The sequence below is a fragment of the Ranitomeya variabilis genome, chromosome 8 (genome assembly GCF_051348905.1).
Source record: "Ranitomeya variabilis isolate aRanVar5 chromosome 8, aRanVar5.hap1, whole genome shotgun sequence".
Lineage (NCBI taxonomy): Eukaryota > Metazoa > Chordata > Amphibia > Anura > Dendrobatidae > Ranitomeya > Ranitomeya variabilis.
The window spans coordinates 214,663,591-214,689,821 of NC_135239.1; the positions used below are offsets into that span (position 1 = coordinate 214,663,591).

The following is a 26,231-nucleotide window of genomic DNA, read 5'->3' on the forward strand; positions in this document are numbered from 1 at the left end:
ATGTGCGGTCATTATACAGTATGGAGCATCATGTGCGGTCATTATACAGTATGGAGCATCATGTGCGGTCATTATACAGTCTGGAGCGTCATGTGCGGTCATTATACAGTATGGAGCATCATGTGCGGTCATTATACAGTATGGAGCGTCATGTGTGTTCATTATACAGTATGGAGCGTCATGTGTGTTCATTATACAGTATGGAGCATCATGTGCGGTCATTATACAGTATGGAGCGTCATGTGTGTTCATTATACAGTATGGAGCATCATGTGCGGTCATTATACAGTATGGAGCATCATGTGTGGCCATTATACAGTATGCATGCGGTCATTATACAGTATGGAGCGTCATGTGCGGTCATTATACAGTATGGAGCATCATGTGCGGTCATTATACAGTATGGAGCATCATGTGCGGTCATTATACAGTCTGGAGCGTCATGTGCGGTCATTATACAGTATGGAGCGTCATGTGTGTTCATTATACAGTATGGAGCGTCATGTGTGTTCATTATACAGTATGGAGCATCATGTGCGGTCATTATACAGTATGGAGCATCATGTGCGGTCATTATACAGTATGGAGCATCATGTGCGGTCATTATACAGTATGGAGCATCATGTGCGGTCATTATACAGTATGGAGCATCATGTGTGTTCATTATACAGTATGGAGCGTCATGTGTGTTCATTATACAGTATGGAGCATCATGTGCGGTCATTATACAGTATGGAGCATCATGTGCGGTCATTATACAGTATGGAGCATCATGTGCGGTCATTATACAGTATGGAGCGTCATGTGTGTTCATTATACAGTATGGAGCGTCATGTGTGTTCATTATACAGTATGGAGCATCATGTGCGGTCATTATACAGTATGGAGCATCATGTGCGGTCATTATACAGTATGGAGCATCATGTGTGGCCATTATACAGTATGCATGCGGTCATTATACAGTATGGAGCGTCATGTGCGGTCATTATACAGTATGGAGCATCATGTGCGGTCATTATACAGTATGGAGCATCATGTGCGGTCATTATACAGTATGGAGCATCATGTGCGGTCATTATACAGTCTGGAGCGTCATGTGCGGTCATTATACAGTATGGAGCGTCATGTGCGGTCATTATACAGTATGGAGCATCATGTGCGGTCATTATACAGTCTGGAGCGTCATGTGCGGTCATTATACAGTATGGAGCGTCATGTGTGTTCATTATACAGTATGGAGCGTCATGTGTGTTCATTATACAGTATGGAGCATCATGTGCGGTCATTATACAGTATGGAGCATCATGTGCGGTCATTATACAGTATGGAGCATCATGTGCGGCCAGTATACAGTATGGAGCATCATGTGCGGTCATTATACAGTATGGAGCATCATGTGCGGTCATTATACAGTATGGAGCATCATGTGCGGTCATTATACAATATGGAGCATCATGTGCAGTCATTATACAGTATGGAGCATCATGTGTGGCCATTATACAGTATGGAGCATCATGTGTGGTCACTATACAGTATGGAGCGTCATGTGCGGTCATTATACAGTATGGAGCATCATGTGCGGTCATTATACAGTATGGAGCATCATGTGCGGTCATTATACAGTATGGAGCATCATGTGCGGTCATTATACAGTATGGAGCATCATGTGCGGTCATTATACAGTATGGAGCATCATGTGCGGTCATTATACAGTATGGAGCATCATGTGCGGTCATTATACAGTATGGAGCGTCATGTGTGGTCATTATACAGTATGGAGCGTCATGTGTGTTCATTATACAGTATGGAGCGTCATGTGTGTTCATTATACAGTATGGAGCGTCATGTGCGGTCATTATACAGTATGGAGCATCATGTGCGGTCATTATACAGTATGGAGCATCATGTGCGGTCATTATACAGTATGGAGCATCATGTGCGGTCATTATACAGTATGGAGCATCATGTGCGGTCATTATACAGTATGGAGCATCATGTGTGGTCATTATACAGTATGGAGCATCATGTGTGGCCATTATACAGTATGGAGCATCATGTGCGGTCATTATACAGTATGGAGCATCATGTGCGGTCATTATACAGTCTGGAGCATCATGTGTGTTCATTATACAGTATGGAGCATCATGTGCGGTCATTATACAGTATGGAGCGTCATGTGTGTTCATTATACAGTATGGAGCATCATGTGCGGTCATTATACAGTATGGAGCATCATGTGCGGTCATTATACAGTATGGAGCATCATGTGCGGTCATTATACAGTATGGAGCATCATGTGCGGTCATTATACAGTATGGAGCGTCATGTGTGTTCATTATACAGTATGGAGCATCATGTGCGGTCATTATACAGTATGGAGCATCATGTGCGGTCATTATACAGTATGGAGCGTCATGTGTGTTCATTATACAGTATGGAGCATCATGTGCGGTCATTATACAGTATGGAGCATCATGTGCGGTCATTATACAGTATGCAGCATCATGTGCAGTCATTATACAGTATGGAGCATCATGTGCGGTCATTATACAGTATGGAGCATCATGTGTGGTCATTATACAGTATGGAGCATCATGTGCGGTCATTATACAGTATGGAGCATCATGTGTGGTCATTATACAGTATGGAGCATCATGTGCGGTCATTATACAGTATGGAGCACTGTGTGGCCATATTTTTTTGTTTATAACTATTGTATATGAAACAGTGTGATCAGCAGTGCTAAATGGGTGTGGTTGGGATGTGGATATGGGTGTGACTAATTATGAATGGGTGTGGTCAGAGGCGTGGCCTAAAATTTGCCATCTTCAAAAGTTGGGAGGTATGCCACAAGGGCCACAATTATTTCTGGTCTGTTCATGAGGACAGAGGCGGCGTTCAGGACCCCGGAGTGACTGCAGCGTCTCTGGTGCGTTTTCTATGAACTTGCAGATATTTCTGGTCATGAAAAACACAATTCTCAATCCTGACAAGACAGAAAAGAGGATCTAGAACTACAAGTCCCAGCATGCCCAGCGCCTCACACACATTCCTGAGAGCGCAGAGGGCACAGCGCGGCCCTGGAGGCAGCAGAGCAGCTGTGGACTACATCTCCCGGCATGCTCCACTCCTCCCAGTACGCCGCGCGGCTAAGCCTCTCATTGGTTGTCTGCGCTTACCGCGGCCTAGCTCCGCCTCCCCGATATCCGGCCACGCCCCTCCCCGCAAGCCACTGAGAGCCGCTCCCTGATCCCGAGCTGTCACGATATCACGACATGGCGCACCAGACTGGGATCCACGGTGAGTACGAGCGGGACATGTGCGACAAAACCCGAGACGGCAGCGACGGGAGCGCCAAGAACTGAGGAAACGGCTGTTTATAGGTGTGAGACTGACTGCTCCCCACCAGATGCCACCTGAGAGAGATACATCCCCCCCCCCCCAATCCTCCAGCTGGTGTCTCCCCCCCCCCCCCCTCCAATCCTCCAGCTGGTGTCTCTCCCCCCCCCCCTTCCAATCCTCCAGCTGGTGTCTCCCCCCCTCCAATCCTCCAGCTGGTGTCTCCCCCCCCCCCCCTTCCAATCCTCCAGCTGGTGTCTCCCCCCCCCCCTCCAATCCTCCACCTGGTGTCCCCCCCCCCTCCAATCCTCCAGCTGGTGTCTCCCCCCCCCCTCCAATCCTCCACCTGGTGTCTCCCCCCCCCCCCCTCCAATCCTCCACCTGGTGTCCCCCCCCTCCAATCCTCCAGCTGGCGTCTCCCCCCCCCCTCCAATCCTCCAGCTGGTGTCTCCCCCCCCCCCCAATCCTCCAGCTGGTGTCTTCCCCCCCCCCCCCTCCAATCCTCCAGCTGGTGTCTCCCCCCCCCCCTTCCAATCCTCCAGCTGGTGTCTCCCCCCCCCTTCCAATCCTCCAGCTGGTGTCTCCCCCCCTTCCAATCCTCCAGCTGGTGTCTCCCCCCCCTTCCAATCCTCCAGCTGGTGTCTCCCCCCCCCCTCCAATCCTCCAGCTGGTGTCTCCCCCCCCCCTCCAATCCTCCAGCTGGTGTCTTCCCCCCCCCCCTCCAATCCTCCAGCTGGTGTCTCACCTCCCTCCAATCCTCCAGCTGGTGTCTCCCCCCCCCCTCCAATCCTCCAGCTGGTGTCTCCCCTCTCTCCAATCCTCCAGCTGGTGTCTCCCCCCCCCCCCCCTCCAATCCTCCAGCTGGTGTCTCCCCCCCCCTCCAATCCTCCAGCTGGTGTCTCCCTCCCCACCCTCCAATCCTCCAGCTGGTGTCTCCCCCCCCCCCTCCAATCCTCCAGCTGGTGTCTCCCTCCCCCCCCCCTCCAATCCTCCAGCTGGTGTCCCCCCCCCCTCCAATCCTCCAGCTGGTGTCCCCCCCCCCCTCCAATCCTCCAGCTGGTGTCTCCTCCCCCCTCCAATCTCCAATCCTCCAGCTGGTGTCTCCCCCCCCCCCCTAATCCTCCAGCTGGTGTCTCCCCCTCCCCCCAATCCTCCAGCTGGTGTCTCCCCCTCCCTCCAATCCTCCAGCTGGTGTCTCCCCCTCCCTCCAATCCTCCAGCTGGTGTCTCCCCCCCCCCCTCCAATCCTCCAGCTGGTGTCTCCCCCTCCAATCCTCCAGCTGGTGTCTCCCCCCCCCCCCCTCCAATCCTCCAGCTGGTGTCTCCCCCCCCCTCCAATCCTCTCCAATCCTACAATCCTCCAGCTAGTGTCTCCCCCTCCAATCCTCCAGCTGGTGTCTCCCCCTCCCCCCAATCCTCCAGCTGGTGTCTCCCTCCCCCCCCCCAATCCTCCAGCTGGTGTCCCCCCCCCTCCCTCCAATCCTCCAGCTGGTGTCCCCCCCCCCTCCCTCCAATCCTCCAGCTGGTGTCCCCCCCCCTCCCTCCAATCCTCCAGCTGGTGTCTCCCCCCCCCCCTCCAATCCTCCAGCTGGTGTCTCCCCCCCCCTCCAATCCTCCAGCTGGTGTCTCCCTCCCCACCCTCCAATCCTCCAGCTGGTGTCTCCCCCCCCCCTCCAATCCTCCAGCTGGTGTCTCCCTCCCCCCCCCCTCCAATCCTCCAGCTGGTGTCCCCCCCCCCCCCTCCAATCCTCCAGCTGGTGTCTCCTCCCCCCTCCAATCTCCAATCCTCCAGCTGGTGTCTCCCCCCCCCCCCTAATCCTCCAGCTGGTGTCTCCCCCTCCCCCCAATCCTCCAGCTGGTGTCTCCCCCTCCCCCCAATCCTCCAGCTGGTGTCTCCCCCCCCCCTCCAATCCTCCAGCTGGTGTCTCCCCCCCCCTCCAATCCTCCAGCTGGTGTCTCCCCCTCCAATCCTCCAGCTGGTGTCTCCCCCCCCCCCTCCAATCCTCCAGCTGGTGTCTCCCCCCCCTCCAATCCTCTCCAATCCTACAATCCTCCAGCTAGTGTCTCCCCCTCCAATCCTCCAGCTGGTGTCTCCCCCTCCCCCCAATCCTCCAGCTGGTGTCTCCCTCCCCCCCCCCAATCCTCCAGCTGGTGTCCCCCCCCTCCCTCCAATCCTCCAGCTGGTGTCCCCCCCCCTCCCTCCAATCCTCCAGCTGGTGTCCCCCCCCCTCCCTCCAATCCTCCAGCTGGTGTCTCCCCCCCCCCCTCCAATCCTCCAGCTGGTGTCTCCCCCCCCCCCCTCCAATCCTCCGGCTGGTGTCTCTCCCCCCCCTCCAATCCTTCAGCTGGTGTCTTCCCCCCCCCCCTCCAATCCTTCAGCTGGTGTCTTTCCCCCCCCCCCCAATCCTCCAGCTGGTGTCCCACCTCCCTCCAATCCTCCAGCTGGTGCCCCCCCCTCCCTTCCAATCCTTCAGCTGGTGTCTCCCCCCCCCCCCCCCCTCCAATCCTCCAGCTGGTGTCTCCCTCCCCCCTCCAATCCTCCAGCTGGTGTCTCCCTCCCCCCTCCAATCCTCCAGCTGGTGTCTCCTCCCCCCTCCAATCCTCCAGCTGGTGTCTCCCCCCCTCCAATGCTCCAGCTGGTGTCTCCCCCCCTCCAATGCTCCAGCTGGTGTCTCCGGGGGGGAGGGGGGCTCCAATCCTCCAGCTGGTGTCTCCCCTTCCCTCCAATCCTCCAGCTGGTGTCTCCCCTCCCTCCAATCCTCCAGCTGGTGTCTCCCCCCCCTTCCCCTCCAGTCCTCCAGCTGGTGTCTCCCCCCCCCCCCCCCCTTCCCCTCCAATCCTCCAACTGGTGCCTCCCCTCCCTCCAATCCTCCAGCTGGTGTCTTCCCCCCCCCCCCCAATACTCCAGTTGGTGTCTCCCCCCTCTTCCCCTCCAATCCTCCAGCTGGTGTCTCCCCTCCTTAATCCTCCAGCTAATGTGTCGCCATCCCCCAATCCTCAAGCTACACCCCCCCCCCCCCCAAAGTCCTCCTGGCGGTGCCCCTCCCCTGGTCCTCCATCTGCCCCTCCCAAATCCTCCAGGCATTGTCCTTATAAGACCCCCATAACATTCCTCTTAGCTTCTTACATTTCTCCATTTCCGCGTGGACATTTCCGTTCTTCACCATTTTCTGGATCTCTGCTTGTTGTCAGTGAATGAGAACGTTCCTAACATCCAGATTCTGGGAACCTCTTTTGCTTATCGCTGGGGGTCCGACTGCTGGGACTGACTGGCAGAGGGGGCAGTTATAATGATGGTCGCCCTACGGAGCAGAGAATGAATGGAGGGTCCATCATATCGGGGGCCGCTCTGCTGGTCGGGCCACCAGCGATCAGTAACTCATCACCTTTTCCATGGTTTTTTGTTGTTTTTTTTTTTTAATGACCTGATACAATGTAACGGCTGCCTGTCACAATCCTCAGGAGCAGATCTAACGGATATGTTTTCCATGAAGCTGCTGGGACTTGTGGTGTCCCTGCTGCTGCAATCGCTGCTATTTATAGATTGCTGACTTCACGGAATCAGCTCCCACGTAATCCCCGTCCTGGCTGTGTACGATACAGCCTGTGAGCGGGATCTGTGGGGGCGCCGGAGCTGACAACATGGACCTGATTTTTAAAGGGCCAGTAACTTGAATCCTGGTGGTTATAATCGTGCTGGAGTGTAATAAGAGTCTGCAGGGTGAGGAGCTGCATGTGTGACCGGACTGGGCGCTAGTCTCAGGCAAGTCAGAGACGAGCTGCAGAGTCAGATGCTTCAGACGTGGAGGGGTTAATAAATTATCATCAATGACCAGAAGAAAAGAGAAATGTGGATCAGTAACTGCGGAGAGAGGAGCCCTCTGAGGGGAGGAGGTGGCGTCGGCGTGAGGTCACAGCTCCAGCCTCTTCACAACACCACCCCCTGTATATTGTCAGGGCACACGGCCCTACCCTCCCCAGGTCGGGGGGGCACACGGCCCCACCCCCCCAGGTCGGGAGGGCACACGGCCCCACTCCTCCACAGGTCGGGAGGGCACACGGCCCCACTCCCCCACAGGTCGGGAGGGCACACGGCCCCACTCCCCCACAGGTCGGGAGGGCACACGGCCCCACTCCCCCACAGGTCGGGAGGGCACACGGCCCCACTCCCCCACAGGTCGGGAGGGCACACGGCCCCACTCCCCCACAGGTCGGGAGGGCACACGGCCCCACTCCCCCACAGGTCGGGAGGGCACACGGCCCCACTCCCCCACAGGTCGGGAGGGCACACGGCCCCACTCCCCCACAGGTCGGGAGGGCACACGGCCCCACTCCCCCACAGGTCGGGAGGGCACACGGCCCCACTCCCCCACAGGTCGGGAGAGCACACGGCCCCACTCCCCCACAGGTCGGGAGGGCACACGGCCCCACTCCCCCACAGGTCGGGAGGGCACACGGCCCCACTCCCCCACAGGTCGGGAGGGCACACGGCCCCACTCCCCCACAGGTCGGGAGGGCACACGGCCCCACTCCCCCACAGGTCGGGAGGGCACACGGCCCCACTCCCCCACAGGTCGGGAGGGCACACGGCCCCACTCCCCCACAGGTCGGGAGGGCACACGGCCCCACTCCCCCACAGGTCGGGAGGGCACACGGCCCCACTCCCCCACAGGTCGGGAGGGCACACGGCCCCACTCCCCCACAGGTCGGGAGGGCACACGGCCCCACTCCACCCCACAGGTCAAGAGAACCCATTGTATGACGGTGACATCACTTCTGCCATGCAGCTTCCCGGTGGTGTCAGGTTCGGGGTCACCTTCTGCATTTGCTTATACTGCGTTTCCTGGAGACGCCGATTCCCCCCGACCATCAATCATGGAAGGTGCGGAAACTCCATCTGTAGAGCAGGATGTGGCACCAATGGGCATCACCCTCTGCCCCCGGTGACACCACAAAGACGTTTCTATGTACATAGGACCCCGTGTTTATCCCCCTGGTATTAAGCAGCCGGCCGCCCCCTCTAGTGTCCTCAGCTATATTTGGGAGGTGACGCAGTCAGGGATCAGGTTCAGCTCATGTGCTGCTGTTGCCCATTTGTAGCTGATCCCAGGCAGACATCCCGCAGCCCTCTCCTCGCCCGCAGCCCTCGCTCGCTTTCTCTCACTGACTCACCGGTATGTTCTTGGTTCTTGTAGCTACTCCGGAACTGAAGGATTTCTTCGCAAAAGCTCGAAATGGATCCATCCGGCTGATCAAAGTGGTCATCGAAGATGGTGAGTCCCCGGGGGCCACAGGGAGGGAGGCTTATAAGTCCTGATAGTCCCCGTGGTGTCAATGTCACCGTACCCCAAAGTTTGTCACCTTGTTTTCATGGACTCCATTATTTGGCCATTAGTTAAGGTGGTAAATTCACTCCCATTCAGCCTTCTGGAAAGCTGGGTGACGGCCCCTCTGGGTGACAGTCTTGGCGACGGCCCCTCTGGGTGACAGTCTTGGCGACGGCCCCTCTGGGTGACAGTCTTGGCGACGGCCCCTCTGGGTGACAGTCTTGGCGACGGCCCCTCTGGGTGACAGTCTTGGCGACGGCCCCTCTGGGTGACAGTCTTGGCGACGGCCCCTCTGGGTGACAGTCTTGGCGACGGCCCCTCTGGGTGACAGTCTTGGCGACGGCCCCTCTGGGTGACAGTCTTGGCGACGGCCCCTCTGGGTGACAGTCTTGGCGACGGCCCCTCTGGGTGACAGTCTTGGCGACGGCCCCTCTGGGTGACAGTCTTGGCGACGGCCCCTCTGGGTGACAGTCTTGGCGACGGCCCCTCTGGGTGACAGTCTTGGCGACGGCCCCTCTGGGTGACAGTCTTGGCGACGGCCCCTCTGGGTGACAGTCTTGGCGACGGCCCCTCTGGGTGACAGTCTTGGCGACGGCCCCTCTGGGTGACAGTCTTGGCGACGGCCCCTCTGGGTGACAGTCTTGGCGACGGCCCCTCTGGGTGACAGCCTCTGCAAGAAATCCGGGCGACAGCTTCTGCGACGGCGCTGTCCTCGGTGAAAGTGTCAGGACTGGTGGGCTTTCTTGGAGTGGATACAGTATCTTCCGGCCCGTCTCGCGGTGCGGTTTCCTCACAATGACTTATAGGGGTTTCTGCTTTCGTTGAGGTGTAGCTGTAATCCATGTATGAAAAGTTCTGCAACGTTCTTTCAGCTTTACCACTTTTTGTGCTTGCTGTCAGTGAATAGAAATATTAATTTTGCTTACAAGATAACCCTCTGTCCCATCTGAGGGTTTGTTACAATTGTATCCTGGCTGCGCCATCCTCCTCCAGGTAAATGGCTAGATACAATGTATCAGAGCTGGTAAATTATGACAAACATTGTAACAGCGCCGAGGTCTGGATGTCTCTTCCAACTCTGCATGTAAATGTTGAATCTGGACTCACTGACAGCAAACAGAGATCTTAAAGAGACTGACGAATGAAAACAAAACACCAATCAGGACGTAGCAGAACTTTTTAGGATATAGTGAAGATGCTCTATGGTTGAGACTGGACGCTGGCCCTTTAAGATGACTCATTAACCCCATTTAGGCATAATGTACTAAGAGATAAGATGGCTTCATCTGCCTGTGGCTGCAGAGGTGACCAATGACCTCTTTCCCGTTTAACCCTTTGTCCTCCACGTCTGGTCACCTGGGAGGAGCCCGGAGATGTCATGGAAAGTGCGCGCCTGGCGGCGAGGAATGCTGCGCTCAGAATAGCTGCCAGATAAACACCTCGTGCCGGGACACACGACCACCAGGGCTGGTTAGAAGCCTGGCTCCCGCCCAGTGGATGGACATGTTGGGGGTCATCATTTGCTCGGGAGGTAGTGAGTGATTATTAAAGGGCCAGTGTCCAGTTTTAAAACATTTGTTTCTCTTCGCCATTGTTCTCCAGATTCTTGCTTGTTGTCAGTGGATAGAAAGATTCCTTGTTCCCCTCCAGAGGCTGAGCGGCAGTCCTGATCACGTAGTTGTATCTGGATGGTTTGTTACAATGTGTCGTTTCTTCTTCCCTCCTGCAGAGCAGCTCGTTCTGGGGGCGCACAAGGAGCTGCGGAAGAGCTGGGACCACGACTACGACGCCCTCATCCTCCCGCTCCTGGACGACGGTCAGCCGTGTTACGTCCTGTACCGCCTGGACAGCCAGAACGCGCAGGGCTACGAGTGGCTCTTCCTGTCGTGGTCACCTGATCACTCGCCGGTAAGACGCCCGGTCACAGGTAGACGCTCCGTATCTGAAGATGTCGCCAGGCATATACATCCATGGAAAGGCATGGGCACCTAGTACTTGTCACTGCTGAGGGTTCGTTACACTTGTACACTCTGTGAGCTGAACAGCCTGGTACATTATTACCTGCACTGATACCTTGTAACAAACTGTCATCACAGGAAAGATCTGAGGATTGTATAGTCTGGACACATTGTAGCAAGCCGCTCCATAAGCAGGTCGAGGTCAGGACGACTTTTCCACCTCTGGCTGTAGATATTACAACTTTCCAGTCACTGACAGCAAGCACAGATCTTAAAGAAGGGAGATGAATTATAGCAAAAAGTCAATTATAAAGTTGAAAAACCTTTCATGATGCGATAGTGAAGCTTTATAGACAGTGGAGAACAGAGGGTTAAAATGTGCTGGTGCGAATGTGGCGGAGCATCAGTCTCTGCTGTCAGCGTGTTACAATGTATCAGTGCGGGGAAGGTGCATTCACTGACAGCAAGCAGAGACATGGAAAGTTTCATGCTGTTGTAAAAGTTTGTGACCTTTGTAGTGGTGCGTCACATGGGGGATTCTGGGTAATGAGCGGCGCGGTGCTCACGGGTCTGCCCTTCCGATATAACGGGGTCCTCTGTCCTCCGCTGACAGGTGCGGCTGAAGATGTTGTACGCGGCCACCAGGGCGACTGTGAAGAAAGAGTTTGGCGGCGGACACATAAAGGACGAACTGTTCGGCACCATAAAGGTCAGAATCCAAAGAGGGACGGGCGGCTCGGATCACATACAGGACTAGTCCCACCGTCCGCCATTCTGGACTATTGGATCTACATGGGGGGGCATGTTCTCATTGTGTCTTTGTGTGGCAGGAAGACATCACGCTCAGCGGATACCAGAGACACGTGTCGTTGTGTGCTGCCCCCGCGCCGCTCACCGCCGCCGAGAGGGAACTGCGGGAAATCAAGATCAATGAGGTGGGCGAGGACGTGACTGGGGGTCTCCGGACCACATCGCACTTCTATAATCACCTCTGCTCCTCTGCAGGTGAAGACGGAGATCAGCGTGGAGAGTAAGCAGCAGACGCTGCAGGGATTGTCCTTCCCTCTGAGGCCGGAGGCCGTGGAGGCCGTTCAGCTCCTGAAGCAGAGGAAGATCAACTACATCCAGCTGGTAGGTGGCGGACACTCATCATGCACATGAATGTTAGGAGTGGTTGTTCTTAGGTCATCAGCATTGTACAGTACAGCGGACTCCAGGCCATGATTCTCTGTGAAACTACAACTCCCAGCATGCTCTGGCATCCGTTGACTTCCAGGGTGTGCTAGGAGTTGTACTTGGACAGCAGGTGTAAGACCACCGGAGCAGAACTACATAAAGGGGCTGTCAGTGCTAGTATATATAAACCACTGTAAGTGAGAAGAGCTGCAGTGTAAAGCGAGAGGAGGGCAGAGAGCAGCAGTCTGTATCTGATGAGGCAGGTACAAATAGAGCAGAGCTGCAGTGTAAAGCAAGAGGAGGGCAGAGAGCAGCAGTCTGTATCTGATGAGGCAGGTAATAATAGAGCAGAGCTGCAGTGTAAATCAAGAGGAGGCTGCGGAGAGCAGCAGTCTGTATCTGATGAGGCAGGTACTAATAGAGCAGAGCTGCAGTGTAAAGCAAGAGGAGGGCAGAGAGCAGCAGTCTGTATCTGATGAGGCAGGTACTAATAGAGCAGAGCAGCAGTCTGTATCTGATGAGGCAGGTAATAATAGAGCAGAGCTGCTGTGTAAATCAAGAGGAGGCTGCGGAGAGCAGCAGTCTGTATCTGATGAGGCAGGTACTAATAGAGCAGAGCTGCAGTGTAAAGCGAGAGGAGGGCAGAGAGCAGCAGTCTGTATCTGATGAGGCAGGTAATAATAGAGCAGAGCTGCAGTGTAAAGCAAGAGGAGGCTGCGGAGAGCAGCGGTCTGTATCTGATGAGGCAGGTACAAATAGAGCAGAGCTGCAGTGTAAAGCAAGAGGAGGCTGCGGAGAGCAGCAGTCTGTATCTGATGAGGCAGGTACAAATAGAGCAGAGCTGCAGTGTAAAGCAAGAGGAGGCTGCGGAGAGCAGCAGTCTGTATCTGATGAGGCAGGTACTAATAGAGCAGAGCAGCAGTGTAAAGCAAGAGGAGGCTGCGGAGAGCAGCAGTCTGTATCTGATGAGGCAGGTACTAATAGAGTAGAGCAGCAGTGTAAAGCAAGAGGAGGCTGCGGAGAGCAGCAGTCTGTATCTGATGAGGCAGGTACAAATAGAGCAGAGCTGCAGTGTAAAGCAAGAGGAGGCTGCGGAGAGCAGCAGTCTGTATCTGATGAGGCAGGTACTAATAGAGCAGAGCAGCAGTGTAAAGCAAGAGGAGGCTGCGGAGAGCAGCAGTCTGTATCTGATGAGGCAGGTACTAATAGAGCAGAGCTGCAGTGTAAAGCAAGAGGAGGCTGCGGAGAGCAGCAGTCTGTATCTGATGAGGCAGGTACTAATAGAGCAGAGCTGCAGTGTAAAGCAAGAGGAGGCTGCGGAGAGCAGCAGTCTGTATCTGATGAGGCAGGTACTAATAGAGCAGAGCAGCAGTGTAAAGCAAGAGGAGGCTGCGGAGAGCAGCAGTCTGTATCTGATGAGGCAGGTAATAATAGAGCAGAGCAGCAGTGTAAAGCAAGAGGAGGCTGCGGAGAGCAGCAGTCTGTATCTGATGAGGCAGGTACTAATAGAGCTGATGATTGTAGAGCTGTAGGGTAAATCATGGAGCAGACCCCAATAGTCACCAGTGCTATGCCGGAGGCTCTCTGGGCTGCTTCTTTAACCCCTTAACAACCTCCGATACCCATTTTAACGGAGCTGAGAAATAGGTTTATAGCCCCCCCCCAAGTGTTGGAAATTATCCAGGGTCCAGGCTACCGGTGTAGCTGACACCCCAGAGAACATGATTCAGGTCGGTTTTTACAACGGAATAACAGCGACTGCAAAAAAAAAAAGGTCTGATGTCCCATTTAATTTCTCTCTCCTCTGATGTGATCTAGCACATCAGAGGAGAGAGGAATGGGATCCCCTGAACCCCACTCCCCAAGGCCAACCCCCCGGTACCTCCTGCATCCCCCGGTCCTGTCCCCCGGCCATCGGTGTCTTCTGGGAAGAAAATGGCGGGCGCATGCGCAGTGTGCTCGCTGATATGCGCCGGCCGTCACCCAACAACAATAGGAAATTTTTCCTATTGGTTCATTTTGATCACTGTGATATAGACCCTATCACAGTGATCAAAATGGAAAAAAAAATAGTAAATTAAACCCCCCCTTTATCACCCCCTTAGTTAGGTAAGAATAATAAAATGAAAAAATATATTTCCATTTTCCAGGACATCATCCTGACAGCACTATGGAGGACGTCCTCCTCCCCCTTGCTGGGACAGGAAACACACGAGAGTTCAAAAGGTCCGGTCCCACCCCCATTCCTCAGTGTTTTTCCTGTCCCTGCAAGGGACACATGAGAGAAGCTGCGCAGCTTACCGGAGCTCAGGGGGATCGTGCGGCTTGTCAGATCCTTCCCCCTGTCAAGAGGCTCAGGGCAGAAACCCTCCAGAGGGGAGTCCCTCTGCTCCAAAGACCAGCGGCCGCTCCTCCCGGTGGGGGGGCTCTCGGCTGCGGACGCGGTCCCAGAGGTCGGCAGCCTCCATGCGGCGTGGACGCCGGGCTCTGACTCTTCCGGCGGAAGTTCCGGGGACCGCGTCACTTCCGGTTTGCGCCATTCGTTGCCGGCACTTCCGGTAACGCTGGAGATACAGGGGAGGCGTGCGCTCCAGCGAGAACTCAGGAATTACAGCGCTCAGGCAGACGCTGACAGCCGCAAGGAGCACCGATACTCCGGAGCTATGGAAAGCATGCCTCCTGAGGATGGGGTAAGTGCGCAGAGCGCAAACTCCCCCTGCACCCTGGTAGTAAGAGCCACCCTGTTACTTCCCTATCTTATATTGTTTAAGGATAAGGGAACTCCAGCGGTCCCCCCTGGTCAAGTTAAGAAATCTGGAAAGGCTTCTGGGAAGTCCAGTAGATGTCCGGTATGCAATGCAAAGCTCCCGGACACTCATGGCAAGACCTTATGTGCAGATTGCACATCTAAGGTTATGAGAGATGAGCAGCCCTCCCTATTGTCTGAGATGAGGTCCTTAATAAGAGAAGAGGTCCAAGCTTCTCTGGCCAACATGGTGGAAAAGTCCAGCCCTATGCCCAGCCGAAAAAGGGCCAGACGGGAGCCGGATTATAGTTCTGACGACAGGTCTGAATCTGATGATCTTGTCTCTGAGGAAGAGGGCGAGCTTCCATCTGGAAGCCAGGACCATCGAAGGAAGTACCTTTTCCAGGCGGAGGACACGTATGAGCTGGTGCAGGCGGTTCGATGCACCATGCAAGTAGAGGAGACATCTAAGCCGCAATCCAGGCAAGACCTGATGTTTGGGGGACTTATGTCACGTCGGCAGACCGTCTTCCCAGTTAGCGAACATATCAAGACTATGGTGCTTGAAGAGTGGAAGGAGGCAGAACGTCGGCTGACTCTGTCTAAAGACTTTAAGGCGCGCCTACCCTTTGAGCCGGATGATGTAAAACTATGGGATGAGATACCCAAGGTGGATGTCCCGGTGGCGAAGGTCGCAAAAAAGACAGCTATTCCATTCGAGGACTCATCAAGCTTGCGCGATCCGATGGATAGAAAAGCGGACATATTGCTAAAGAGAGCCTGGGAGTCCTCTGCGGCTCTAATTAAGACCAACATTGCAGCTACCTCGGTAGCCCGGTCTATGCACCTTTGGATGGGTCAATTGGAGGAGCATCTCTCTAATAAGACCCCAAGGTCAGAGATCCTAAACTCTCTCCTCATAATGAAATCGGCTACTGCTTTTCTATCTGACATGACGGCTGAGTCAGTCAGATTTTCAGCCAGAAATGGATCATTGTCCAATGCGGCTAGAAGGGCAGTCTGGCTAAGGTCTTGGTCTGGCGATAACGCTTCAAGACTAAATTGTGCTCAATCCCCTTCTCAGGCGCGAGGGTGTTTGGTCTTCCCTCGACACTATATTAGAGTCGGCTTCGGACAAGAAAAAAGGGTTCCCAGAGGACAAGCCTAAGAGGCCTCAGTCCTTTCGGAGGGGGTTTCCCTTTAGAAGACAGTCCGACTACAGGTCCGACTTCCGAGGGGGAAGGTCCAATAGGGGCTTTAATAGGGGTTCCCGTGGCCACGGCAGTAAGAACAGAAGTTTCTTCTTCAGCCCCTCCTCTAAGTCTAAATCACAATGACGCCACTCTTATAGGGGGAAGGCTTCGCCATTTCGCGGTAAACTGGAGCAGAGTCACGCAGAATCAATGGGTCCTTTGCACTGTGTCAGAGGGCTACAGTATAGAGTTCTACTCCCCTCCACCAGACAGGTACATCGTACCCACGGTGGTTATGCAAGACTCTCCCATGTTAAAAGACTTAATGGACATGCTTTCCTCAAAAGTCATAATACCAGTACCACCGCTAGAGGTAGGCCAGGGACACTACTCCTCCCTGTTCTCCATAACAAAACCGTCAGGCGACTCACGTACGATCGTAAATTTGAAACCTCTGAATGCCTGGGTCAGGTACAAGAGGTTTCGCATGGAGTCCATCCGTTCTGCAATCCTTCTCATAGATCAGAACGCGGTAATGTGCACTCTCGATTTGAAGAGTGCCTATTATCAGGTCCCTGTCCATCATCTATCTCAGAGGCTTCTGAGGTTCGCGGTAGTTCTGCCGTCCGGGACCTGTCACTACCAGTTCCAGTGCCTGCCGTTTGGACTTGCCTCAGCACCTCGTGTGTTTACAAAGCTGGTGTCAGAGATAGTGGCTTTCCTAAGAAACCAGGGGATTATAATAGTCCCTTATCTCGACGACTTTCTTCTGATAGCAAGAACACCAGAGATCCTATCGGATCACAGGAACCGGACCATCGCGGTAATGGAACACTTGGGTTGGATCGTCAACTGGCAGAAATCAGACCTGATTCCGGAACACAAAAAGGTCTTCCTGGGTGTCTGTCTGGATTCTGCAAACAGAATATCCCTACTGCCCGAATCCAAGCTGGAGACAATACAGATTCAGATCAGACTCCTATTAGAACGCAGAGTTTCAATAAGGATGGCCATGAGAGTGCTAGGCCTAATGACGGCATGCATACCATGTGTAAGATGGGCACAGTTCCATTCAAGACCACTACAGAGCTTAATCCTCTACAAGTGGGACCGTCGTCAATCTTCTCTGGACAGTATTTTATATCTACCAGATCCAGTACGAAGATCTCTCCTTTGGTGGACAGACCCAAAGAATCTAAGAATCGGGGTACTATGGACTACCGATCCCTACGTAGTGGTTACTACAGACGCCAGCGCCTGGGGCTGGGGAGCTCACTTAGAAGGAAGGATCCTCCAGGGACGATGGCCTCCAGACGTAGCCGGCAACTCATCCAACTTCAGAGAGCTGTATGCTGTCTGGGAAGCCCTGAGAAGAAATCGTCGCACTCTGGAGAATCGTCATGTCAGGATTTTGTCCGACAACGTGACAACTGTTTCCTTCCTAAAACACCAAGGAGGCCCAAGGCACCATCTTCTCCAGGAGCTGGCGGGGAGAATATTTCGCTGGGCAGAAAGGTCGGTCCTTTCCATCTCTGCAGTCCATCTAGAAGGCTCTCAGAATGTCGTAGCAGACTACTTGAGCAGAAGAACAGTGTTTGCAACAGAGTGGGAGCTCAACCAGGACATCTTCCAGGAGCTGTGCCGGCGTTGGGGCACTCCCAGTATAGACCGCTTCGCAAACAGGAGAAACTCGAAGGTCTCAAGGTTCTTCTCGCTGAACCCTCAGGATCTGCCGGAAGGGATAGATGGTCTAAGTCAAAGTTGGACGGAGCCCCTCTCATATGCATTCCCTCCTCTAGCATTAATCCCGGCTGTTCTCAGGAAGATCAAGGAAGAACAGGCTCGAGTAATTTTGGTAGTTCCATACTGGCCAAGAAGGAGTTGGTTCTCCCTTCTGGTAGACCTGGCGATAGAGAGTCCAGTGGAGCTCCCTCACAGACCAGATGTAATCCACCAGGGCCCAGTGTTCCATCCGGACCCAGAGAAGCTACATCTCTCAGCCTGGATCCTGAAAGGAACATCCTGAAGGCAAGAGGCCTGTCTGACCAAGTCATAACCACTATCAAGGCTAGCAGGAAGCCGGTCACGTCAACAATCTACTTGAAGATCTGGAGGCGTTTCTGTCTGGAGGGTGGCAGGTCTGAGGTTGCGGCAGGCACTCCCGACTTACCCAGAATTCTGGACTTTCTGCAGGCTGGGTTCGATAAAGGGCTCAGGCCGAGCACCTTGAAGGTGCAGATCTCGGCACTTAGCTCCTTTCTAGACTATCCTCTGGCAACTCACCCTTTGATAGTTAGATTTATCAGAGCCACCCAAAGATTGCGCCCCACCATTAGACATCTTCTCCCTGGGACCTTAACCTTGTCCTGAGATTCCTCTGCAAAAATAATTACGCATCGGCAGATAACATGTCCATTTCGGCCCTGACACGTAAAACGGCATTCCTAGTGGCGATCACCACGGCTAAGAGGGTGGGGGAAATCCAAGCCCTGTGTACAAGGGACCCGTACCTCCAGATTAGAGACGATAGCGTGATCCTTAAACTAGATCCCTCGTTCATTCCAAAAGTGGGAACTCTAAAAAATAGAAACCAGGAGATAGTGTTACCATCCTTTTGCTGTAACCCTTCTAATTCTAAAGAGGAAGCTCTGCATTCCCTTGATGTCAGACAGGCGGTCATCGACTACCTGTCAGCCACCAACTCATGGCGTATTGACCCAAATCTGTTTATTTTGTTTGGGGGAAAAAGTAAGGGAAAAAAGGCCTCTAAGGCCTCCATTGCTCGATGGATCACATCTGTGATCTCCTAGGCCTATCAGTCGGAGGGCATCCCTCCTCCAAAGGGTCTTCATGCACACTCTACTAGAGGGATGGCTACTTCTTGGGCCGAGAGGGCAGGCGCCTCTCTAGAGCAGATTTGCAAGGCCGCTACATGGGCTAGTGCGAATACCTTTTGCAAACATTATAAACTCGATGTTCTGTCCGGTCAGCATACTGCATTCGGGAGAAAAGTTCTCCAAGCGGTAATCCCACCCTGAGGAGGTGCTTTGGTACTCTCCATAGTGCTGTCAGGATGACGTCCTGGAAAATAGGTATTAAGCTTACCGTTAATTATGTTTCCAGGAGTCCATCCTGACAGCACGGGTAATTCCCTCCCTGTTAATATAACTATGCTTTTGTAATATGAACCTGACATGTCTGTAGTATGTTCCTAACATATGATGTAATATGTTCCTAATGCTTGGTGTTATGTTCTTTACCATTAAATATTATTTTTTGCATCTCCCTTGAGGCGGTTCTTGTTACAACACTGAGGAATGGGGGTGGGACCGGACCTTTTGAACTCTCGTGTGTTTCCTGTCCCAGCAAGGGGGAGGAGGACGTCCTCCATAGTGCTGTCAGGATGGACTCCTGGAAACATAATTAACGGTAAGCTTAATACCTATTTTTCCATTAGGGTTGGTGTTAAGGTTGGGGCTAAGGTTGGGATTAGGGTTAGGGGTGTGTTGGGGTTAGGGGCTAGGGTTAGGGTTGGGGCTAGGGTTGGGGTTAGGGGTGTATTATGGTTAGGGTTGGGATTAGGGTTAGGGGTGTGTTGGGGTCAGGGTCTAGGGTTAGGGTTGGGGCTAGGGTTGGGGTTAGGGGTGTATTATGGTTAGGGTTGGGATTAGGGTTAGGGGTGTGTTGGGGTTAGGGTTGGAGTTAGAATTGGGGGGTTAAGCTGTTTTGGTACATCAGGGGGTCTCCAAACGTGACATAGCTCCCACCATTGATTCCAACAAATTTTTCGTTCAAAAAGCCAAACGGTGCTCGCTCCCTTCTGAGCCCTGCCATGCATCCAAACAGTGGCTTTCCCCCACATAGGGGATATTCGCGCACTCAGGAGAAACACATTTTGGGGTCCATTTTCTCCTCTTTTCCTTGTGAAAGTAACAAAATTTGTTTCCAAATTAAATTTTTTGTGAAAAAAGTAAAATGTTCATTTTTTTCTTCCACGTTGCTTTAGTTCTCGGGAAGCACCTGTAGGGTTAATAAACTTCTTAACTGTGGTTGTGCACCTTGAGGGGTGCAGTTTTTAGAATGGTGTCACTTTAGGGTATCTTCTATCACATTGACCCCCACGCTCACTTGAAATGTGATGTGGTCCCTAAAAACAATAGTTTTTAGTCTCAGAATCAGTGGGAAACGTTGAAGCGTTCCAGAGCTATAACGTAAAGTGACAGTGGTCAGAATTGTAAAACTTGGCCCGGTCACTAAGGGGTTAAGAGGTAAATGTGACAAACATCTCATGTGACTAATCCGGTGACCATGACTCGCTGACGCCAGTCACACAGGGGTAGCGAGGATTAAGTTACGTGGATGCGGCAGCGATCAACAGCACATAGAGCCAAAGGGAAGAATCGGCTGCCATGACCTCCCCTCCCACCGGAGAATAGGGTGAAGACCACCGCTCCGTATCTCCCCACCCTGGGCAATGCTTAGTATCTGACCGCTATACATGGGAAGGAAAGTCCTATAAATGGGTGGAGCCTGACACCTGTGCTGTAGTGTGGGACAATCGTCATGGAGATAACAGCTGCATCTTGTTACAATGTAGAAGCCACAATGTAACAAATCAGAAAGTCTCAGAATGTGGAGAAATCAGATATTGTGGATGTGTTATAGTCGTCTGCATCAGTCACCGACTTCACATGTCTTCTCTCATCTGTTAGAAACTAGATCAAGAAAAGGAGACAATCGATCTGGTCCATACGAAGCACACGGACATCCAGGAGCTGCCGGCGCGGATCCCCAAGGACACCGCACGCTACCACCTCTTCCTGTATAAACACTCCCATGAGGGGGATTACCTGGAGTCTGTAGGTGAGCGACGACTCCCCCTAGTGGTGGCTGCAGACAGGATCTTATCATGTATCTCTGTATACAGGGAGCTCCCCCTAGTGGTGGCTGCAGACAGGATCTTATCATGTATCTCTGTATACAGGGAGCTCCCCCTAGTGGTGGCTGCAGACAGGATCTTATCATGTATCTCTGTATACAGGGAGCTCCCCCTAGTCGTGGCTGCAGACAGGATCTTATCATGTATCTCTATATACAGGGAGCTCCCCCTAGTGGTGGCTGCAGACAGGATCTTATCATGTATCTCTGTATACAGGGAGCTCCCCCTATTGGTGGCTGCAGACAGGATCTTATCATGTATCTCTGTATACTGGGAGCTCCCCCTAGTGGTGGCTGCAGACAGAATCTTATCATGTATCTCTGTATACAGGGAGCTCCCCCTAGTGGTGTCTGCATACAGAATCTTATCATGTATCTCTGTATACAGGGAGCTCCCCCTAGTGGTGGCTGCAGACAGGATCTTATCATGTATCTCTGTATACAGGGAGCTCCCCCTAGTGGTGACTGCAGACGGGTTCTTATCATATATCTCTGTATACAGGGAGCTCCCCCTAGTGGTGACTGCAGACAGGATCTTATCATGTATCTCTGTATACAGGGAGCTCCCCCTAGTGGTGGCTGCAGACAGGATCTTATCATGTATCTCTGTATACAGGGAGCTCCCCCTAGTGGTGACTGCAGACAGGATCTTATCATGTATCTCTGTATACAGGGAGCTCCCCCTAGTGGTGACTGCAGACAGGATCTTATCATATATCTCTGTATACAGGGAGCTCCCCCTAGTGGTGACTGCAGACAGGATCTTATCATGTATCTCTGTATACAGAGAGCTCCCTGTCATGATCTCTGCAGGCAGAGATCATAGCAAGCCTATAGAGGGACAAGCTCTCGGAAGATGGAACTATACTGACCATGAACTAAGCCTGCCGCGCAACTAGAAATAGCCAGGTAGCATTTCCTATTTATCGCTAGATGCCCAGCTCTGGCCTAAGACCTAAATAGCTAGCAGAGGGAAATATAAGACCTGGCTCACCTCTAGAGAAATATTCCAAAGAAGACAGTAGCCCCCCACATATAATGACGGTGAGTTCAGATGAAACAACAAACGCAGCAGGAAAATAGTCTTAGCAAATTTGAGGTCCGCTTACTAGATAGCAGAAGACAGATAGTATACTTTCATGGTCAGCAGAAAAACACTAACAAAACACCATCCAGAGATTACCTTAAACTCTGGCATTAACTCATAACGCCAGAGTAGCAATCCCTGATCAACGAGAGCTTTCCAGACACAGTAACAAAACTTCAGCTGTGAACTGGAACAAATAGGCAAAACGAAACATGGACAAAAGTCCAACTTATCTAGTAGTTGTCTAGAAGCAGGAACAAGCACTGAGAGGCATCAGATAACATTGTTGACCGGCAAGAAACCACCAGAGAAATGAGCTTAAATAGCGACACCCACTACTGATGGAACCAGGTGAAACAGGAAAGAGGATGACAAGTCCAATTCCACAAGCGGCCACCGGGGGAGCCCAGAATCCAAATTCACAACAGTACCCCCCCCTCAAGGAGGGGGCACCGAACCCTCACCAGATCCACCAGGGCGACCAGGATGAGCCCTATGGAAGGCACGAACAAGATCAGAAGCATGAACATCAGATGCATTGACCCAAGAATTATCCTCCTGGCCGTAACCCTTCCAGTTGACCAGATACTGGAGTCTCCGTCTGGAAACACGAGAGTCCAAAATTTTCTCCACAACGTACTCCAACTCACCCTCAACCAACACCGGAGCAGGAGGCTCAACTGAAGGTACAACAGGTACCTCATACCTGCGCAATAACGACCGATGAAAAACGTTATGAATGGAAAAGGACGCAGGGAGGTCCAAACGGAAAGAAACAGGATTAAGAATCTCCAATATTCTATAAGGGCCGATGAACCGAGGTTTAAACTTAGGAGAAGAGACCCTCATAGGGACAAAACGAGAAGACAACCACACCAAATCTCCAACACAAAGCCGAGAACCAACACGACGATGACGGTTGGCAAAACGCTGAGTCTTCTCCTGGGACAACTTCAAATTGTCCATAACCTGCCCCCAGATGTGATGCAATCTCTCCACCACCGCATCCACTCCAGGACAATCCGAGGATTCCACCTGACCGGAGGAAAATCGAGGGTGAAACCCCGAATTACAGAAAAACGGGGACACCAAGGTGGAAGAGCTGGCCCGATTATTGAGGGCGAACTCTGCCAATGGCAAAAAAGCAACCCAATCATCCTGGTCAGCAGAGACAAAACACCTCAGATATGTCTCCAGGGTCTGATTAGTCCGCTCGGTCTGGCCATTAGTCTGAGGGTGAAAAGCAGATGAAAAAGACAAATCTATGCCCATCCTAGCACAGAATGCCCGCCAAAATCTAGACACAAATTGGGTACCTCTGTCAGAAACAATATTCTCAGGAATACCGTGCAATCGGACAACATTCTGAAAAAACAGAGGAACCAACTCAGAAGAAGAAGGCAACTTGGGCAGAGGAACCAAATGGACCATTTTAGAGAAACGGTCACAGACCACCCAGACGACAGACATCTTCTGGGAAACAGGCAGATCTGAAATAAAATCCATCGAGATGTGTGTCCAAGGCCTCTTAGGAATAGGCAAGGGCAACAGCAGTCCGCTAGCCCGAGAACTACAAGACTTGGCCCGAGCACAAACGTCACATGACTGCACAAAGACTCGCACATCTCGTGACAGGGAAGGCCACCAGAAGGATCTTGCCACCAAATCCCTGGTACCAAAAATTCCGGGATGACCTGCCAATGCAGAAGAATGTACCTCAGAGATGACTCTACTGGTCCAATCATCCGGAACAAACAGTCTATCAGGCGGACAACGATCCGGTCTATCCGCCTGAAACTCTTGCAAGGACCGCCGCAGATCAGGAGAAACGGCCGACAAAATTACTCCCTCCCTAAGGATACCTGTGGGTTCAGAATTACCAGGAGAGTCCGGGTCAAAACTCCTAGAAAGGGCATCTGCCTTAACATTCTTAGAACCCGGTAGGTATGACACCACAAAATTAAAGCGAGAAAAAAATAAAGACCAGCGCGCCTGTCTAGGATTCAGGCGCCTGGCAGTCTCAAGATAAATCAAATTTTTGTGGTCAGTCAATACCACCACCTGATGCTTAGCCCCCTCTAGCCAATGGCGCCACTCCTCCCCCTGCCTGATCCGCACCAAATTATACGCCCCACGAAGATCAATTTTAGAGAACCACTTAGCACCCTCTATACGAGCAAACAAATCAGTAAGCAATGGCAATGGGTATTGATACTTAACAGTGATCTTATTCAGAAGCCGATAATCAATACATGGTCTCAAAGAGCCGTCCTTTTTTGAGACAAAGAAAAACCCAGCTCCCAAGGGAGAAGAAGATGGACGAATATGTCCCTTTTCCAAAGACTCCTTTATATATTCCCGCATAGCAGCATGTTCCGGCACAGACAGATTAAACAAACGACCCTTTGGATATTTGCAACCCGGTATCAAATCTATGGCACAATCGCACTCACGGTGCGGAGGTAACGACCCAAGCTTGGGTTCGTCAAAGACGTCTTGATAATCAGAGAGGAACTCAGGGACTTCAGAGGGAATGGACGACGAAATAGAAACCAAAGGTAAGTCCCCATGAATACCCTTACATCCCCAGCTCAACACAGACATTGCTCTCCAGTCCAAGACTGGGTTGTGAGACTGCAACCATGGCAATCCCAGTACCAAATCGTCATGTAAATTATACAGCACCAGGAAACGAATAATCTCCTGGTGATCCGGATTGATACGCATGGTTACTTGTGTCCAGTATTGTGGTTTATTATTAGCCAATGGGGTGGAGTCAATTCCCTTCAGAGGAATAAGAGTCTCCAAAGGCTCTAAATCAAAACCACAACGATTGGCAAAGGACCAATCCATAAGACTCAGAGCGGCGCCAGAGTCAACATAGGCGTCCGTGGCAATGGATGACAAAGAGCAAATCAGGGTTACAGACAAAATAAACTTAGACTGAATGGTGCCAATGGAAACAGACTTATCACGCTTCTTTGTACGCCTAGAGCATGCTGATATAACATGAGTAGAATCCCCACAATAGAAGCACAATCCATTCTTCCGTCTAAAATTCTGTCGCTCGCTCCTGGACAGAATTCTATCACACTGCATACTTTCTGGCGTCTTTTCCATAGACACCGCCAGATGGTGCACCGGTTTGCGCTCCCGCAGACGCCTATCAATCTGAATAGCCATTGTCATGGACTCATTCAGACCTGCAGGCACAGGGAACCCCACCATAACATCCTTAACGGCATCAGAGAGACCTTCTCTGAAAGTTGCCGCCAAGGCGCACTCATTCCACTGAGTAAGCACAGACCATTTACGGAATTTTTGGCAGTAAACTTCAGCTTCGTCTTGCCCCTGAGATAGTGCCATCAAAGTTTTTTCTGCCTGAAGTTCCAAATGAGGTTCCTCATAAAGCAAGCCCAAGGCCAGAAAAAACGCATCCACATCGCGCAACGCAGGATCCCCTGCTGGCAATGAGAAGGCCCAATCTTGAGGGTCACCCCTGAGCAAGGAAATCACAATCCTAACCTGCTGAGCAGGGTCTCCAGCTGAACGAGACTTCAGGGACAAATAAAGCTTACAATTATTTCGGAAATTCTGGAAGCTAGCTCTATTCCCTGTGAAGAACTCCGGCAAAGGAATTCTCGGCTCAGATACCGGAGCATGTACCACAAAATCTTGTAAATTTTGTACTTTCGTGATGAGATTATTCAAACCCGCAGTTACACTCTGGAGATCCATGATTGTCAGGTGCACACAGAGCCATACAGAGATTAGGAGGAGAGAGAGAAAAAAGACTGCAGCAAGGCAAACTGGAGGAAAAAAAAAAAAAATTCCAGCAGACTTCTTATAACTCTCCTTTCTCAACCTGGGTCTTTAACACTTTACTGGCCGGTCAAACTGTCATGATCTCTGCAGGCAGAGATCATAGCAAGCCTATAGAGGGACAAGCTCTCGGAAGATGGAACTATACTGACCATGAACTAAGCCTGCCGCGCAACTAGAAATAGCCAGGTAGCATTTCCTATTTATCGCTAGATGCCCAGCTCTGGCCTAAGACCTAAATAGCTAGCAGAGGGAAATATAAGACCTGGCTCACCTCTAGAGAAATATTCCAAAGAAGACAGTAGCCCCCCACATATAATGACGGTGAGTTCAGATGAAACAACAAACGCAGCAGGAAAATAGTCTTAGCAAATTTGAGGTCCGCTTACTAGATAGCAGAAGACAGATAGTATACTTTCATGGTCAGCAGAAAAACACTAACAAAACACCATCCAGAGATTACCTTAAACTCTGGCATTAACTCATAACGCCAGAGTAGCAATCCCTGATCAACGAGAGCTTTCCAGACACAGTAACAAAACTTCAGCTGTGAACTGGAACAAATAGGCAAAACGAAACATGGACAAAAGTCCAACTTATCTAGTAGTTGTCTAGAAGCAGGAACAAGCACTGAGAGGCATCAGAT

General features: G+C 52.1%; 1 protein-coding gene across 1 annotated transcript in view; it reads left to right on the forward strand.

Annotated features, from left to right (window-relative positions):
* Positions 1-3,076: 3,076 nt before the first annotated feature.
* Positions 3,077-26,231, forward strand: part of TWF2 (twinfilin actin binding protein 2) — a 29,075-nt gene continuing 5,920 nt past the window's right edge. Inside the window, exons 1-7 of the mRNA XM_077276935.1 lie at positions 3,077-3,300; positions 8,534-8,611; positions 10,395-10,573; positions 11,237-11,332; positions 11,454-11,558; positions 11,629-11,754; positions 20,451-20,601. Coding sequence (XP_077133050.1) covers positions 3,276-3,300; positions 8,534-8,611; positions 10,395-10,573; positions 11,237-11,332; positions 11,454-11,558; positions 11,629-11,754; positions 20,451-20,601 — 760 coding nt within the window. The 5' untranslated portion in view covers positions 3,077-3,275. The remainder of the gene's footprint in view (positions 3,301-8,533; positions 8,612-10,394; positions 10,574-11,236; positions 11,333-11,453; positions 11,559-11,628; positions 11,755-20,450; positions 20,602-26,231) is intronic.